Source organism: Poecilia formosa, unplaced genomic scaffold, assembly GCF_000485575.1.
Source record: "Poecilia formosa unplaced genomic scaffold, Poecilia_formosa-5.1.2 Scaffold175, whole genome shotgun sequence".
NCBI classification, from domain to species: domain Eukaryota; kingdom Metazoa; phylum Chordata; class Actinopteri; order Cyprinodontiformes; family Poeciliidae; genus Poecilia; species Poecilia formosa.
Window position 1 is genome coordinate 1,446,898 of NW_006800114.1, and position 12,907 is coordinate 1,459,804.

At 35.1% G+C, this 12,907-nt stretch overlaps 3 protein-coding genes and 1 long non-coding RNA gene across 5 annotated transcripts in view; all 4 read right to left on the reverse strand.

Annotated features, from left to right (window-relative positions):
* LOC103147212 (OX-2 membrane glycoprotein-like) overlaps positions 1-502 on the reverse strand; it is an 8,698-nt gene extending 8,196 nt beyond the window's left edge. The window contains exon 1 of the mRNA XM_016678208.1: positions 349-502. Coding sequence (XP_016533694.1) covers positions 349-403 — 55 coding nt within the window. The 5' untranslated portion in view covers positions 404-502. The remainder of the gene's footprint in view (positions 1-348) is intronic.
* LOC103147213 (OX-2 membrane glycoprotein-like) overlaps positions 1-5,136 on the reverse strand; it is a 34,505-nt gene extending 29,369 nt beyond the window's left edge. The window contains exons 1-3 of the mRNA XM_016678203.1: positions 3,846-5,136; positions 3,273-3,611; positions 2,610-2,684 (exon numbers count right to left, since the gene is read on the reverse strand). Coding sequence (XP_016533689.1) covers positions 2,610-2,684; positions 3,273-3,611; positions 3,846-3,912 — 481 coding nt within the window. The 5' untranslated portion in view covers positions 3,913-5,136. The remainder of the gene's footprint in view (positions 1-2,609; positions 2,685-3,272; positions 3,612-3,845) is intronic.
* A 706-nt stretch (positions 5,137-5,842) lies between these two features.
* Positions 5,843-8,178, reverse strand: LOC103147209 (OX-2 membrane glycoprotein-like). 2 transcript variants are annotated; one of them, XM_007565440.2, is made up of 7 exons: positions 8,094-8,178; positions 7,130-7,468; positions 6,760-7,056; positions 6,640-6,678; positions 6,479-6,509; positions 6,346-6,390; positions 5,843-6,226 (listed from the first exon to the last, which is right to left on the reverse strand). In XM_007565440.2, exons 1-7 carry the CDS (start codon positions 8,149-8,151, stop codon positions 6,136-6,138), a joined length of 900 nt encoding a protein of 299 aa, XP_007565502.1. In that variant the 5' UTR covers positions 8,152-8,178; the 3' UTR covers positions 5,843-6,135. The 2 variants fall into 2 exon arrangements, with proteins under 2 accessions (XP_007565502.1, XP_007565501.1); XM_007565439.2 differs by having other exon boundaries at positions 6,479-6,554.
* Positions 8,179-10,726: 2,548 nt separating this feature from the next.
* On the reverse strand, positions 10,727-12,896 carry LOC103147218 (uncharacterized). Its single transcript, XR_477248.2, has 4 exons — positions 12,159-12,896; positions 11,997-12,078; positions 11,866-11,904; positions 10,727-11,720 (listed from the first exon to the last, which is right to left on the reverse strand). It is a non-coding gene; the product is annotated as an uncharacterized LOC103147218 (long non-coding RNA).
* Positions 12,897-12,907: the final 11 nt, after the last annotated feature.

The window sequence follows — 12,907 nt, forward strand, 5'->3', positions numbered from 1 at the left end:
TATATATATATATATATATATATATATATGTATATATTACACTTTTCGTTTGCTTCTATATGTTACCCTATTTAAAATTAAACTATAAATTGCACCCTACGTTTAACAAAACCTCGCTTTAGTGTTTAGACGAGGAATAATAGACGCCCTTCCCTGTGGGGATAAACTGACTAGTAAAATATTAAGAAAACATCGAATTATTGTGTTGTAGCCACTCAATAAATCTCCTGAAATTTTGTTTAAAATAAAATCCAGCCACTGTAAAACATGACGAAAACGAAAGAAAAACTAAAAACGTAGGAAAGATTAGCTTATTTCTTCGGTCTGTTAAAACAAATCATTTCTCACCAGTGTGAAGGATGGTGGCGATGAGAAAACAGCTGGTTATAACATGATGAAACATTTTGCGGTCATTTAGGAAAGTCTCCAGACTTCCTGTTCTGCTCGGTTTATTTCGAGCTGGGCGGAAACAGACAGGTGTGTCCCGAGTGACGTGACGACGTCTGCGCCTCCATAAAGGTGTGACGCATACATCCAAATTCATCACTCTTTTTTCTTTCTTCTTTGGATTACTTTCTTATCAGGTGGAGTTTTTAAAGGCACGTCCTGAGGCTCTTTGATTACAGCGTACAAACAAAATATATAGATTATAGAGGAAAGAGAAATAAAGAATTAAAGGAAATGTATGTGCAGTCAAGTCAAAATAATATATGCAAATAAAACAAGGATATATTTTGACAGTGCAAATGTGCTTATTTTGCTTAGCAGTGACTCAACGGGGCTGTTAAATTAATCTTACACTCCTTTCATGTTCCTTTGTGACATGACGTTAAGGTAAATGTTCCTAAAAGAAAGAAAAATGCATTTCATGGTTGAACTTATCTTCCCAGAGATAACAATCTTTATACCCTAGATGGGTAACGGAGTAGATTATTTTACAATATGGTGATTTAAACAGGTTGTTCTGCTGTTAACCAGACATCTGGAAGAAAAAAAAATTAAAGCAAATTTAAGCAAATAAGTTGTAACTACGCATACAAAATGCATTCCTTTCCATTAGGACGACAAAAATCAATAGAAAGAGAAAGTACAGAACAGTTTTACACACGTCTTGAGGTAAGGTGATTTTATTTATACACTACATTTTCAGCAAAAAGGCAATTCAAAGTACTTTACATGAATTAGAAGGAAATACAAACAGTATTAGTGTTTAGTTTATCCAACCAAATAGATCTCCAAATGGGATCAATTCAGTTTTCAAGCAATTTGAAAACTGAATGGATCTTTAACCCTCATGTCAATCTGTCAGGTCAGAGGTCAGCGGCAAAAATTCAGTCTTTTTGCCGCTGAAGGAAGTGCTTTGAGGTTGTTGTTCTCTGGACTTTTCCTGGCAGAAAGTCGCTGCTTAACCTCATTCGTCAGCTTCATTAAAGGTGTCATGTTCCTGTAAAAACAAATTTAAATATCAAATCAAGTAAATATTAATATAAATCTGATAACATCCTGCAGAAGTTAGCCTAACCTCCAAAGGAGACCTGGCTCAGGCAGGCAGCATGACATAAAATTATATTTAATTAAAAGACATGATGATGCAAATAAATAAGACATGCTAGGAGATGTTGAAAAGGAATTCCAATGAGAGGAATTAACCTCAAGCATCGACTCCCTAAAGTGGAGAATTTGTGATGTCTTTGGGAAAAAAAGAGCATCATTTCATTGTCATGTGCATTGAAAAAATGCTTTAAAGTGCAAATCTGCAACTAAAATCTTCATATTACATTAATTTTCACTCTATATATATGAGGAATACAAAGTACTACTACGGCATAACTTTATAAACTGACTAAATTTAGGTGAAATCTTAACCTAAGAAAGGTTTTTATATTGAGAATGAACAGATCTAAGATCAAACTCAAACAGAAAATGTTTGTTCTGTTACAAAATGTTCTCACCTGCCCATTGGTTCTGGTCTTAGTGGTGTTTTGTTATTCTCATCGTCTCTGTGAACAGAAAAGCAATCAGACTTTAAGAGGCTTTTTATATGGCATGGATTAAAAAGGCTAATGAAGAAAATTACCTGTTTTTGACATTTTTATGTCTCCAGAGGGCGATGATTGCAACACCACAAGTCAAAACTATACCAGCGACAACTCCAAGGATCAAGGGGATTTCTTTGAGGAAAAGAAGAGAAATGTTTAATGGACCAACACAGAAAACAGAAATCAAACGTTTAGACAAGAAAACTTACTCAGATCTTTAGACTCCTGACTCTCATCAGGATGTAAACTAGATTGTTTCTTTAACTCTGTCAAAGAAAGAAAGCTTGAGAATCCCAAACTGATCATTAGTCTATAAACTGAGAGTTTTAGAAAGTTTCTTACCATAATCAGACATCTTTTTGAGTTCAGGAACGGTGACCAGTCGCTCTCTGAGAGCAGCAGAGTGCACTGATACTGAACATTCAACCTGTGTGCTGCCGACAGCTGACAGCAGAGCTGTAGTGGTGACGGTGACGGTACCGTTGGTGTTGGTCTCTCTGCTGGTGTTGTAGTGGGAGAAGCTGAGGTTCTGATGGAGAGCTGTCAGTGTTACCATGGGAACAGGTCGACCTGTGGCTGAACAGGTCACAAGCGATCCTGGAGGAGAGTTTGATCTGCTGACATCAATAAAGGGTCCATGCAGCTCTGCAAGGGAAAAAAGAAGAAGAAATGTTCAAGTACTTTGTAATTTGCCACATTACAACCTCCAACAACTACAGCCGTCTTTCAACAATGATTTCTTCTTCGTTGGTCATCCACTGAAAACTGGTTCTCTCTTTCAAAAACATTGACGGTTTCCAGAAATGTTTTCATCTACATGGAAAATACAGAAAATACCCAAAATGTTAGTTTTGCTCCCCTAGATCTGTATGTGGCGCCAAATAACATGGAACTGGATTTAAACTTAGTTCAGATTACAGACATGGACTCAGTAGATGATTTTTCAGGGCGACTGCTTTGAATTATACTGAGGCCTGAGTTAGCTGCTGGTTTATCAGTCAGTTTTAAACCAAAACCATCTCAATTTGAACATTAAAACATACGAAACAAAACAAGTTCATTTCCAAGAAAATGCTGTGACAAACTACTGACACTTTTTTTATTGATATATGGAACTAGACAATAATTCTATGATTTACTAAATAGGTTATTGAATTTATTTTTTAATAGAATTCAAAATGTCTTTCAAGAAAGGTGTGTGTTGTTACAGATCTGCAGATGTTCTTTACTCACCGTAGAGTTTTAGGCAGGTCCAGCCGATCAGCGCTCCTTCAGAATAAGAATTAAACAAACATCGGTAGCAGCCTTCGTCCTGCTCCATCACCTTCCTGATCACCATGGAGCAGCTCTGCAGAGATTCATACTGAAAGTCCATCTTCTCCTCCAGTCCTGCACTCACTCTGGAACCATACTTCTCGGTGTAAGTGGCGAGGTTCTTCTCTCCATCGAGGAGGACTTTCTGCCAGGTGACTTGGAGGACATCTTTAGTTTTAGAGAGCTGGCAGCTCAGAGAGGCCTGGTCTCCCACTGCTGCCCAAACAGTCTGCTGGGTTTCAATCACAGCCACTAAACCTGCATGGAGGAGATCAGACTATCTGTATGATTTTATAACGTATAACTGAAGTTTGTGCAACATGCCTTTACATACTTGCAAAAATAAAAATAGTCTGCTCCAACTAAGATTTGTAAGGCGTTTACTTTCATTTAAACGTGAAGAAAATCCACAAGTTAAAACGTTTTTAACAACAAGCTGTCCCCAGCAGCTTTAGCAGAAAGCTGTGAAAGACAAAATGTTCTTGATCTTACCTTTTATAAAGATTCCCAACAAGAAAAATAAAATCGGGACCGCAGAGCGTGACATCTTGAGCGCCATAATTTCAAATATGAACCGTAGTGACGACGTAACCCTAAAGAGGAGGTGCTTGACCGCAAACAAAACAAAACAAAACACGAATTGAACGCCGATTTAAAATCTGAGCATTAGATTAGCAAATATATAAGTGTAGTAGTAGTCTATTTTAATCGCTTAGTTTAAATTAAGCTCTCTCTTTGCATTTTTTCCCGTCCGTGTAAAATCGCCGCCGTCCTACGGATGCGCCCTTAATCTACTTTCGCTTTCTGTTGGGTTTTTGGCGATATAAAAGCTGCTGAACCAGAGAGACAGACATAAAGCACACACTGACGTCCAATAAGAAAACACTCATTTATTGTAGTTTGATTTAAACTTACAGCTGCATCAGTAGCAGAGAAAAAACATCTGACCAAACCTGGGTGAAAAGCTATTTTATCAGAAATAGACAGCGACCTCCAGTGGCCATTTACCTAAATAAAGTATTTTTGTATTTTTTTTTTTCCTTTTTAAAATTACATCAAATAAATTAAAAATAGATATTAAAAAACGAGTAAAATTGGTTTTCACCTTAAATAACAACAAGAGCAGTTTTTCTTTGTAGAGAAACTCCAAAATTGGTTTGCATTTCTGTCATATTTAAGATAATACAAACTAAGACGACAGAAAGAAAACAAAATAAACTGCAACGTCCACACATCAACTTATACAAGCAAAGAATAAGATTTACGCTGTAATGTCATTGGCTATGTATGGTACAGGTGAATATTTTTGACATCATAGGCAAAAAAAAAAAAAAATCATCCTCGTCCAAATTAATCAAAAAATTTTAAGCAGTCCTTGAATTATTCTACATTTTCATTAGTTTTTCCTCTATTTCAAATATGTGATACATCTATGAAGGCTCAGGTTCTGTCAGTACTCTGTTTAGGAATAAGTACTGACTCTGGGATTAATAAAGTATATTCATTCGTTCATTCGTTTACCACATAACAGCTGAAAAAGATCATAAAAATAATGTAATTTTTTTTTACATCTGTTTGAATATGATTCTTTGTTTTTCTTTGCCTATGAACAATATAAACTTTCATCAAGTTTATATTGTTTTAAATGTATGTAAAAGAAAATATACAAAAATCTTAATTTCTCAGTTTCTTAAATCTTAATTTCCCATTATTGTGTTTCAATATCAAATTTAAAAAAAATATATTTATGGTTTTACATCATTGATTTCATCAGAAATCATGAACGTATTGTTGAGAATGAGAATCTCAATCGATGAATCATAATTTGTATTGACACACGGAGCATAAAATCAGCCAAGAAAAGCATTCAGACTTTACTTATTTTATTCACTTCCAGCGCTGAAAGGAGACGCTTTACCATTACATCCGAGAAGAGCTGATAAAAAGTCTGTGCAGCGTCTGAGGAGAAAGAGGAGGCTAGTTGATTATATGGACTGAAGACACTCCCTGAAATCACACCATGTCTCTGTGGCCTGATAAGTTTCTGTTTCTTGTGAGAAATGGACCTTGGTGTCTAACAGAATCAAAAATGTAACTCTTTACTATGGGCCCTTTGTCTAACAGCATGTGATTCTTTCTCGGCCTTGGTAAAGCGTCTCAACAGTATGCAAAGATCCAAAATATCAGCTCATAATTGCCAAAAAGTCCTCATAATTGCAGAGTTTCTTTTGAATCAACAGCAGCAACTTCAACATTTGTCTAATTCATTACTTAGATGCAAACATTGTAGTAAATGTAGTGTGGTAAAAAAATAAAAATACATTCTTATCTATTAATCACCAAGTGAAGGTATTTAAAAAAGTAATATTTAGCTTTGTAAAAAAAAATTAAATAAAATAAAGTAAAAAAAAAAAAAAAAACACTTGTAAAACAAATGGGAGCCCCATTATTTAAAAACACAAAAAAGCAGGAAAACAATCAGGCAATACTTGAAAATGTGCAAGAGGCTTTTTTATTTGTCTGATGGAATGATTAAAAGAAATGCTTTGTCACCATCTTTTATCAAAGTTTGTGTAAAAACCAAACAAGGCAACACTGAAAACAATACAAAATCAGAAAATATGTTTTACACTTTCAATCATAAATACTGATTGTTCAAAAACTTGGTTACCGCCTTTTATCCAATTAACTCCAGGATTAGCTGCCTTATCAGTCTGATCAGATATTGATGGGTTAATTTTGTTAACCAAGTGAAAAAGGTTAAAATCTGGTGTTTCTGTTGTCATGGCGATGAGTAGAACCCACTGTTTAGTTTTTGTTTTTCTGGTGTTCGTTGTCTGCAGTTTTTGCTTGACGCTGGTGAGATGTCCATCCTTAAAATTAATCACAAAATGTTAGTAAGACAATAATGGTCTTGGACATTGAAAATTGGTGTCCTTTATATCATATGAGAAGGAAATGTAAGGGAGGAATAGATCAATAAAATACTTACTTCTGATTTTCTGTGGTGTCCTCTGAAGGCTTCTTATTCCTGTGGCTGATTTAACAGTCGGCAAAGAAAAGTTTTTGAGTCTTAAGTGAGGAATAAACAACTGAGCAACAAAAACACTGTTTGATCGACGTACCTTCTCTGAAATCTTATTCCGAACAGGATAGCTAAACAAATCATGACTGCCATTAATGCAGCAATCAAAGCCCATTCTTTAGAGCAAAAAAAGAGATATGAAATACATTTCAACAGAAATAACTGAAAACTCCATATGTGAGAGTCTCATCATGCACTTACGGGAGGCGTGGTAATACGATGGGGATTGTTTATCCAACCCTGACAAATGAGATTGAAACATGTAAAATATACCATTCACTAAATAATAATTCAATGAGAATCTTCCAAAGAGTTCCTCACTTTCATCAGACGTCTCTGCGAGTCCAGGAACGGTGACCATTCGCTCTCTGAGAGCAGCAGAGTGAACTGATACTGAACATCCAACCTGTGAGCTGCTTAGAGCTGAGAGCAAAGCTGTAGTGGTGACGGTGACGGTACCGTTGGTGTTGGTCTCTCTGCTGGTGTTGTAGTGGGAGAAGCTGAGGTTCTGATGGAGAACGGTCAGTGTTACTATGGGAGCAGGTTGACCTGTGGCTGAACAGGTCACAACCGACTCTGGAGGAGAGTTTCTGATGTTAATGAAGGGTCCATGCAGCTCTGTGTGGAGAACAGAGGTCAGCATCAACATCTAGTTATAGAAGTTAACACTATGATACCTTCAGGTTCTCACCATAAACCTTCAGGCAGGTTCTTCCTGTCAGAGCTCCATCAGGATATGTGTTGAACAGACAGAGATAACATCCTTCATCCTGCTCTGTAACGTTCCTGATAACTATAGAGTTCTTCTGCAGTTTAGCTTCTGTAAACTGAACTTTATCTTTAAATCCATCATTCACTGTTTCACCATAATACTCGCTGTAGGAACCAATATTCCTCTCTGTTCTCTCCAAGACCTTCTGCCAGGTGACCTGCTGGACGTCTTTAGTTTCCAGCAGCTGACAGCTGAGAGGAGCATCTTCTCCTACTGCTGCTGACACCGTCTGCTGGGTTTGGATCACAGCTGCTAGACCTGTATGAAGGAGATCAGATGACCTGTATCTAGATTTTATGACAAAAGTACCTTGTAAAACATTTCATATACTAGGTGTTTCACTTTGTCATGTCACAGCCACAAACTTCAATATAGTTTAATAAAGTTGGATGTTGAAGATATGCAACATTTGGACCATGCCCACTTTTAATATTTTAATAGTAAAAGTGGGCAAAAAATAATTATTTGCACAAGTCATTAAAGGGCAAGTTCTAACTAGCTGCTAAAAACCAGTTGACATCACATATTTCACTTGTATTTGTAATGCAATAGGTTGCACTTTATTGTATTGTAGGGATAATAAAGTAAAGCAGCTTCAACAGAAATGCATGCCACACTTTTCAGATTTAGATGTATAAAAAATCTTTTGCATTAAATATGCTTCAGTTTGTGTTTGAAACAGGACAAAATGCGGAACATGAAAACCTTTACATGCTATAATAAATAAACGAGACGGTCTACTTCCACAAAGATTTGTCTGCTGTTTACTTTCAATTTGAAACATGATCGAAATACAAAAGTTAAAAACGTTTTTAATAACAAAACTGTCCCCAGCTGCTACATTTTAGCATAAAGCTGCGAAAGACAAATGTTCTAATCGTACCTTTACTAAAGATTACCAACAGGAAAAATAAAATCGGTACAGCAGGTATGTGCTCCATATGTGCGCCAGAAATTCAAATATAAATTGTCTTCTTCCGCTTCTTCTTCTTCTTGTTTAAATGGCGGTTGGCAAGCAATTTAAATGTGTGCATTACCGCCACCTACTGGAATGGAGAGTGGATCAGACTGCAATTTATATAATCTCCCCCCCCACACCCAAAAAAACATCTTATAACCTTTCTATCAGTTTAGTTTTCTTAAGATAGTTTATTAAATAACGTAAATATTCAGAAGTAGAAGAATTCCCCAAAACATCTTGTATTTTTAAGTGTAACTTATTTTTTTTAGAAGTCTACATTCTAACTTCCTTCTTTCATCAGAGTACTTAGGACTTAATAACAACAAAACATGTTTTACTGTCTCTTCTTGAAAACAAAAAACACAAATACCTGTTGGATGTTTCCACAATTTAAAGAGTGTACTGTTTAAACCTGTATGACCAAAACCTAACCTGGATGTAATGTTTTCTTCTTTTCTACTTCTTCCTGTTCCCCTCATTGCACCAACTTTCCTTTGAATCCTATAAAGCATCTACCAGTTCTCTCTTCTTCTCGCTGCTTCTGCCATCCTTCCTTAGCCTTTTGTTTAATAATAGATTTTATTTCCTCTTTACTAAATGGAATTAGTATCTCAATATAACTGTTTTTTTAAGCTTGTTTTGCATATTTATCTGCCAACTCATTTCCTTTTATTCCTACATGAGATGGAACCCCTGCAAATATGACTATTAAACCCATGGCCTGAATTCTATAAAGTAATAACTGAATCTCCAATAAAAGGTCAGGTCTACTATTAGATTGATTATTTTTAATTGAGTATAATGATGAACTTGAATCAGAACTAATTAAACTTCTCAAAGGACGAACCTCTTCAATCCAACCTAAAGTCAAAATGATTCCCTTCATGTCCCCTGTAAACACTGAGACCCCATCAGTAATCCTCTTACATTTTTTAATACAAAATTCTGGGACGATAAACGACACCCCATTGTTGCTCCTGAGCTCTTAGAAGCATCTGTAAACACTTGAACAAAACCAAAATATTTATTATCTATATATGATTGCACTGAGTATGATTCTGAAAAATGTCCTTTTTTCCTCTTCTCCAACAATAAGTTCACAACAATATCATGAAATAGAGATGGATGGACCAGTGAAAGAGGAACTGTTTGACTCATATAAACGATAAATCAAAATCTTTCACATCGCTTTCTATCTCCCAACCAAAGGATTTTAAAGTCTTTTCCCCCTTTTCCCAACTAGGTTTTAAAATTTCTTGACATGGATGGTTTTCATAATGACCCTTTAAATAACACCAATAAGGTATTTCCCCCCATTTCAACTAATAAAGCTGAAATTGGAGTTGTTCCGACAGCTCCTGTACACAACCTCAAGGCTTGATACTGAATAATATCTAATTTTTTAAGAACTATTTCTGATGCCGATCCAAAGGTTATGCTGCCATAATCTAATACAAACCTTATTTAACCCGTAGTTTTCAACGTTTTCCTCTCAGCACCCCACCAAACACCTCATAACATTTAAAACTCTGTTACACTTATCCACTACTTTTTGAATATGAATGTCCCAAGTCGTATTGTCAATACGACGTGACGCTGAAAAAGTGGTGCCTGCACGAAACGAAAATAAATTAGAATTTAATTCTGATTTAAAATATGAGAAAACAGCATCTTGTGCGTAAACAACTTACGCTTAAATGCGTTGTTTGATTTTTACCGCCAAAAACGGACGTGCTTTTAAACTTTCACTTCCGGTCATAACGCTTATGTTTTGTCATATGACCAAAGTGCCAATTTTCAAAATTAATAAAAAAAAAAAACAGAAAGAAAAGAATAAATAAATAAAGTCCTAATATTAAGTTCCAAGCCCAGATCACACTACACGATTTCCACCTTACGACAATAAGGCAATGGACGACGAGAAAAGGCGATGTTTATAGTAGATTAATAAAAATAAAAAAATGATTAAAACCTTTGACCTTAAACACCTTGTGTTCTCTGCTGCCTAGTTTTTCTCCCATTACCTGTATTTTCTGCCAAGAGCGTAATAGTTTAAGCACTATTAAGGTTTTTAAATTAGCAGTAAAAACACTGGGGAGGGTGGATGTAGGACACAATCTAAGTGAGATGCATTTATTGTTGATGGTTGAGTTTGGTTACCTGTAGATGTAATGTTGGGTAATCTTTTGAATAATGTACAGATCTGTACGTGTTTTTTTATTATTATTATGAAGCACATTATTGTTCATGATATTAATACCTTGACAAAGTAGAAAAATAATGCCACCCTACTTTTTGTGTACATTTCTTCAAAAACTGAGGCACAATATAACATCTTTTTTGAATGAATGATATAAAACATTAATGTTTAGCTGCTAGTCTAGACAGAAAGCACTTTGTCTCAATCTTGGTTAAAGACAATTTTTGACAATTTGCGTTAATTCTCTGTCAGTGGCTTGGGATGGTAGCAAATTATAATGAACTTCAGCGACAACATAAGAGATACAGAACCACAAAGGTAAGAGCAAATAAAGACAATAACACACACCCTGATGCCAAATCAAACCGTCATTTTAATGATCTTACAGGAGAATAGAAAACACACCTTAACATCAATATTTACACGATAAAATAAAAACAAACATCCTGGTTTCAAGTTTAGTGTGAAATACATTAAGAAACCTAAAAATGCACCAATTTAAATGCTTCTTGATGATTTTATTCTATTTTTTTTTACTTAAGTTTTTCAAAAATATTTTTGTAAACTTATTGCAACTAGTAATTAGTAATAACTGCAATAGTTTGCCATGGAGATTTTCTTGTGAGGTGTAAAATGAATATATTTTTTGTTAAAAACAGGTATAAAAACACAGTAAAAAATTATAAAAACCAAACAAAGCACAATTAAATAATAATAATAGTAATAATAAAAACTACTAAAATCTAAATCAGACTAGCAACTGCAAACACTGTTGGAGTACCTGATCTCAGTAACGGGTTTTGATTTGGGTTTTGGTCCAATTAACTTCAGGTTTAGCTGCCTTATCAGTTTGATCAGATATTGATGAGTTACTGTTGGCATCAACAACAATCCTTGACTCATTCATGTGTGTTTGAGAAATACTAGAATCTCATGTAGCGACCATTGATTTCATTCAAGTTATTTCTGACATGAATGGTATTTTTGTAATAACTGAAGTTAACAATTAAAATGGTCACACTATGTGCTTGGAAAATATATAATACTCCAACACTCCTTTTAAACATTCAAATTAGGTGCTTCTGTAGTCATGGTGATGGATTACAGGTGTTAGAGCTGGTCTGTATTCAATATTTTGGACATTAATTGCTCGCTGCACCTTGTCCTTATGTTAAAATATTTTGGGATTTATGAGACATAACCTGAACAGCAATGATATTCTGGGTTTTGTTTATTTAACACATGTACAGTTTTAATTCTCTACTCTTTTTTCATCCTCGCTGTTTTGTCTCTGCCTCTCAGATGTTCGTAGTCTGACATCTTTGTTCGACACTGGTGAGTCGTCCAAACTTAAAAACAAAATGAACATGTTAGTAAGAAATGAATCTGCCTTGTAATGTTAGGAAATATAAAGTTAACACATTAGAAGGGAATGTAAAAGATGAGATAAATCTCCATCTGTGTAGCTGAGGAATGAATGAATAAAATCCTTACTTTTGATTGTCTGTGGCGTTCTCTGAACGTTTCCTATTCCTGGGAATGATTTTAGAGTCAGTAACTCAAATCAAATCTGAAACATTAATGATGTGAAACTCAACAACAAAAACACTGTTTAATTGAGGTACCTGTTCTGAGATATTCTGACTCGTAAAACACAAATACAGATCAGGACCCCAACAATCAGGAATACAACAGTCATTGGCCATCCTTTAGGAAGAAGATGAAATGTGTTTCAACAACAGAACAAAGTTAAAAATCAACATGTGAAAATCTGAACATAAACTTACTGAAACCTCTGAAATCTGATTCCAATTGTTTATTCAAACCTGGTAAAAGAGATTCAAACATTTACGATCACAAAGTGGTCTGCAGTTTATACACAGTGCCCAAAAGTAATCACAACCATGGAGGTCCCCCATACACACACACGCACACACGCACACACACACACACACACACACACACACACACCACTTTGCTCCTATTGTTTTCCACATTTTGTTGCATTACAAATCTAAACTTTCATGCATTTTAAAGAGATTTTATGAGACCAGCACAATGATATGCAGATATGAAGATGAGGGAGAATGATACATACATTTCAGTTTCAACAGAAATCTGAGAAGTGAAGTCGATTAATCTATTGCCTAAATTCACATCAAAACTGAATGGCTTTTTGGTGTGAAGCAGATCAAAAATTAAGTAGATTGTTAATTTGATTTTCTGCACACTTGACGCTCTTCGTCCAATCTGATTGAGATGGAGCAATTTGATAAATTAAAAAAATATACAAATATTCTGGCCTCTAAACATGGAATGTTCATAGAGACATTAGTAACATAAAAATGCAAACTGGAGGGAATTTTATCAAATATTGAAACAACTTAAAACAAATGTGTGCCAGACGTTTCATATTTTTAATTTTATTGTTTGAAATAGGGTCTCTTCATAATCACTTTCCCAAAAGTGTTTGGTTGAACTGTGACAAAATTGAAAAGATTGATGGATGAGAATATATCTGTGAGGCCCTGTGCGT

Coding starts and splice junctions, on each gene's coding strand:
- LOC103147209 (XM_007565439.2), bottom strand. CDS start 8,151: ATGGAGCACATACCTGCTGTACCGATTTTATTTTTCCTGTTGGTAATC. Junction 7,469..8,093: donor GTTGGTAATCTTTAGTAAAG/GTACGATTAGAA, acceptor TCCTTCATACAG/GTCTAGCAGCTGTGATCCAA. Junction 6,391..6,478: donor GGAATAAGATTTCAGAGAAG/GTACGTCGATCA, acceptor CTGTTAAATCAG/CCACAGGAATAAGAAGCCTT.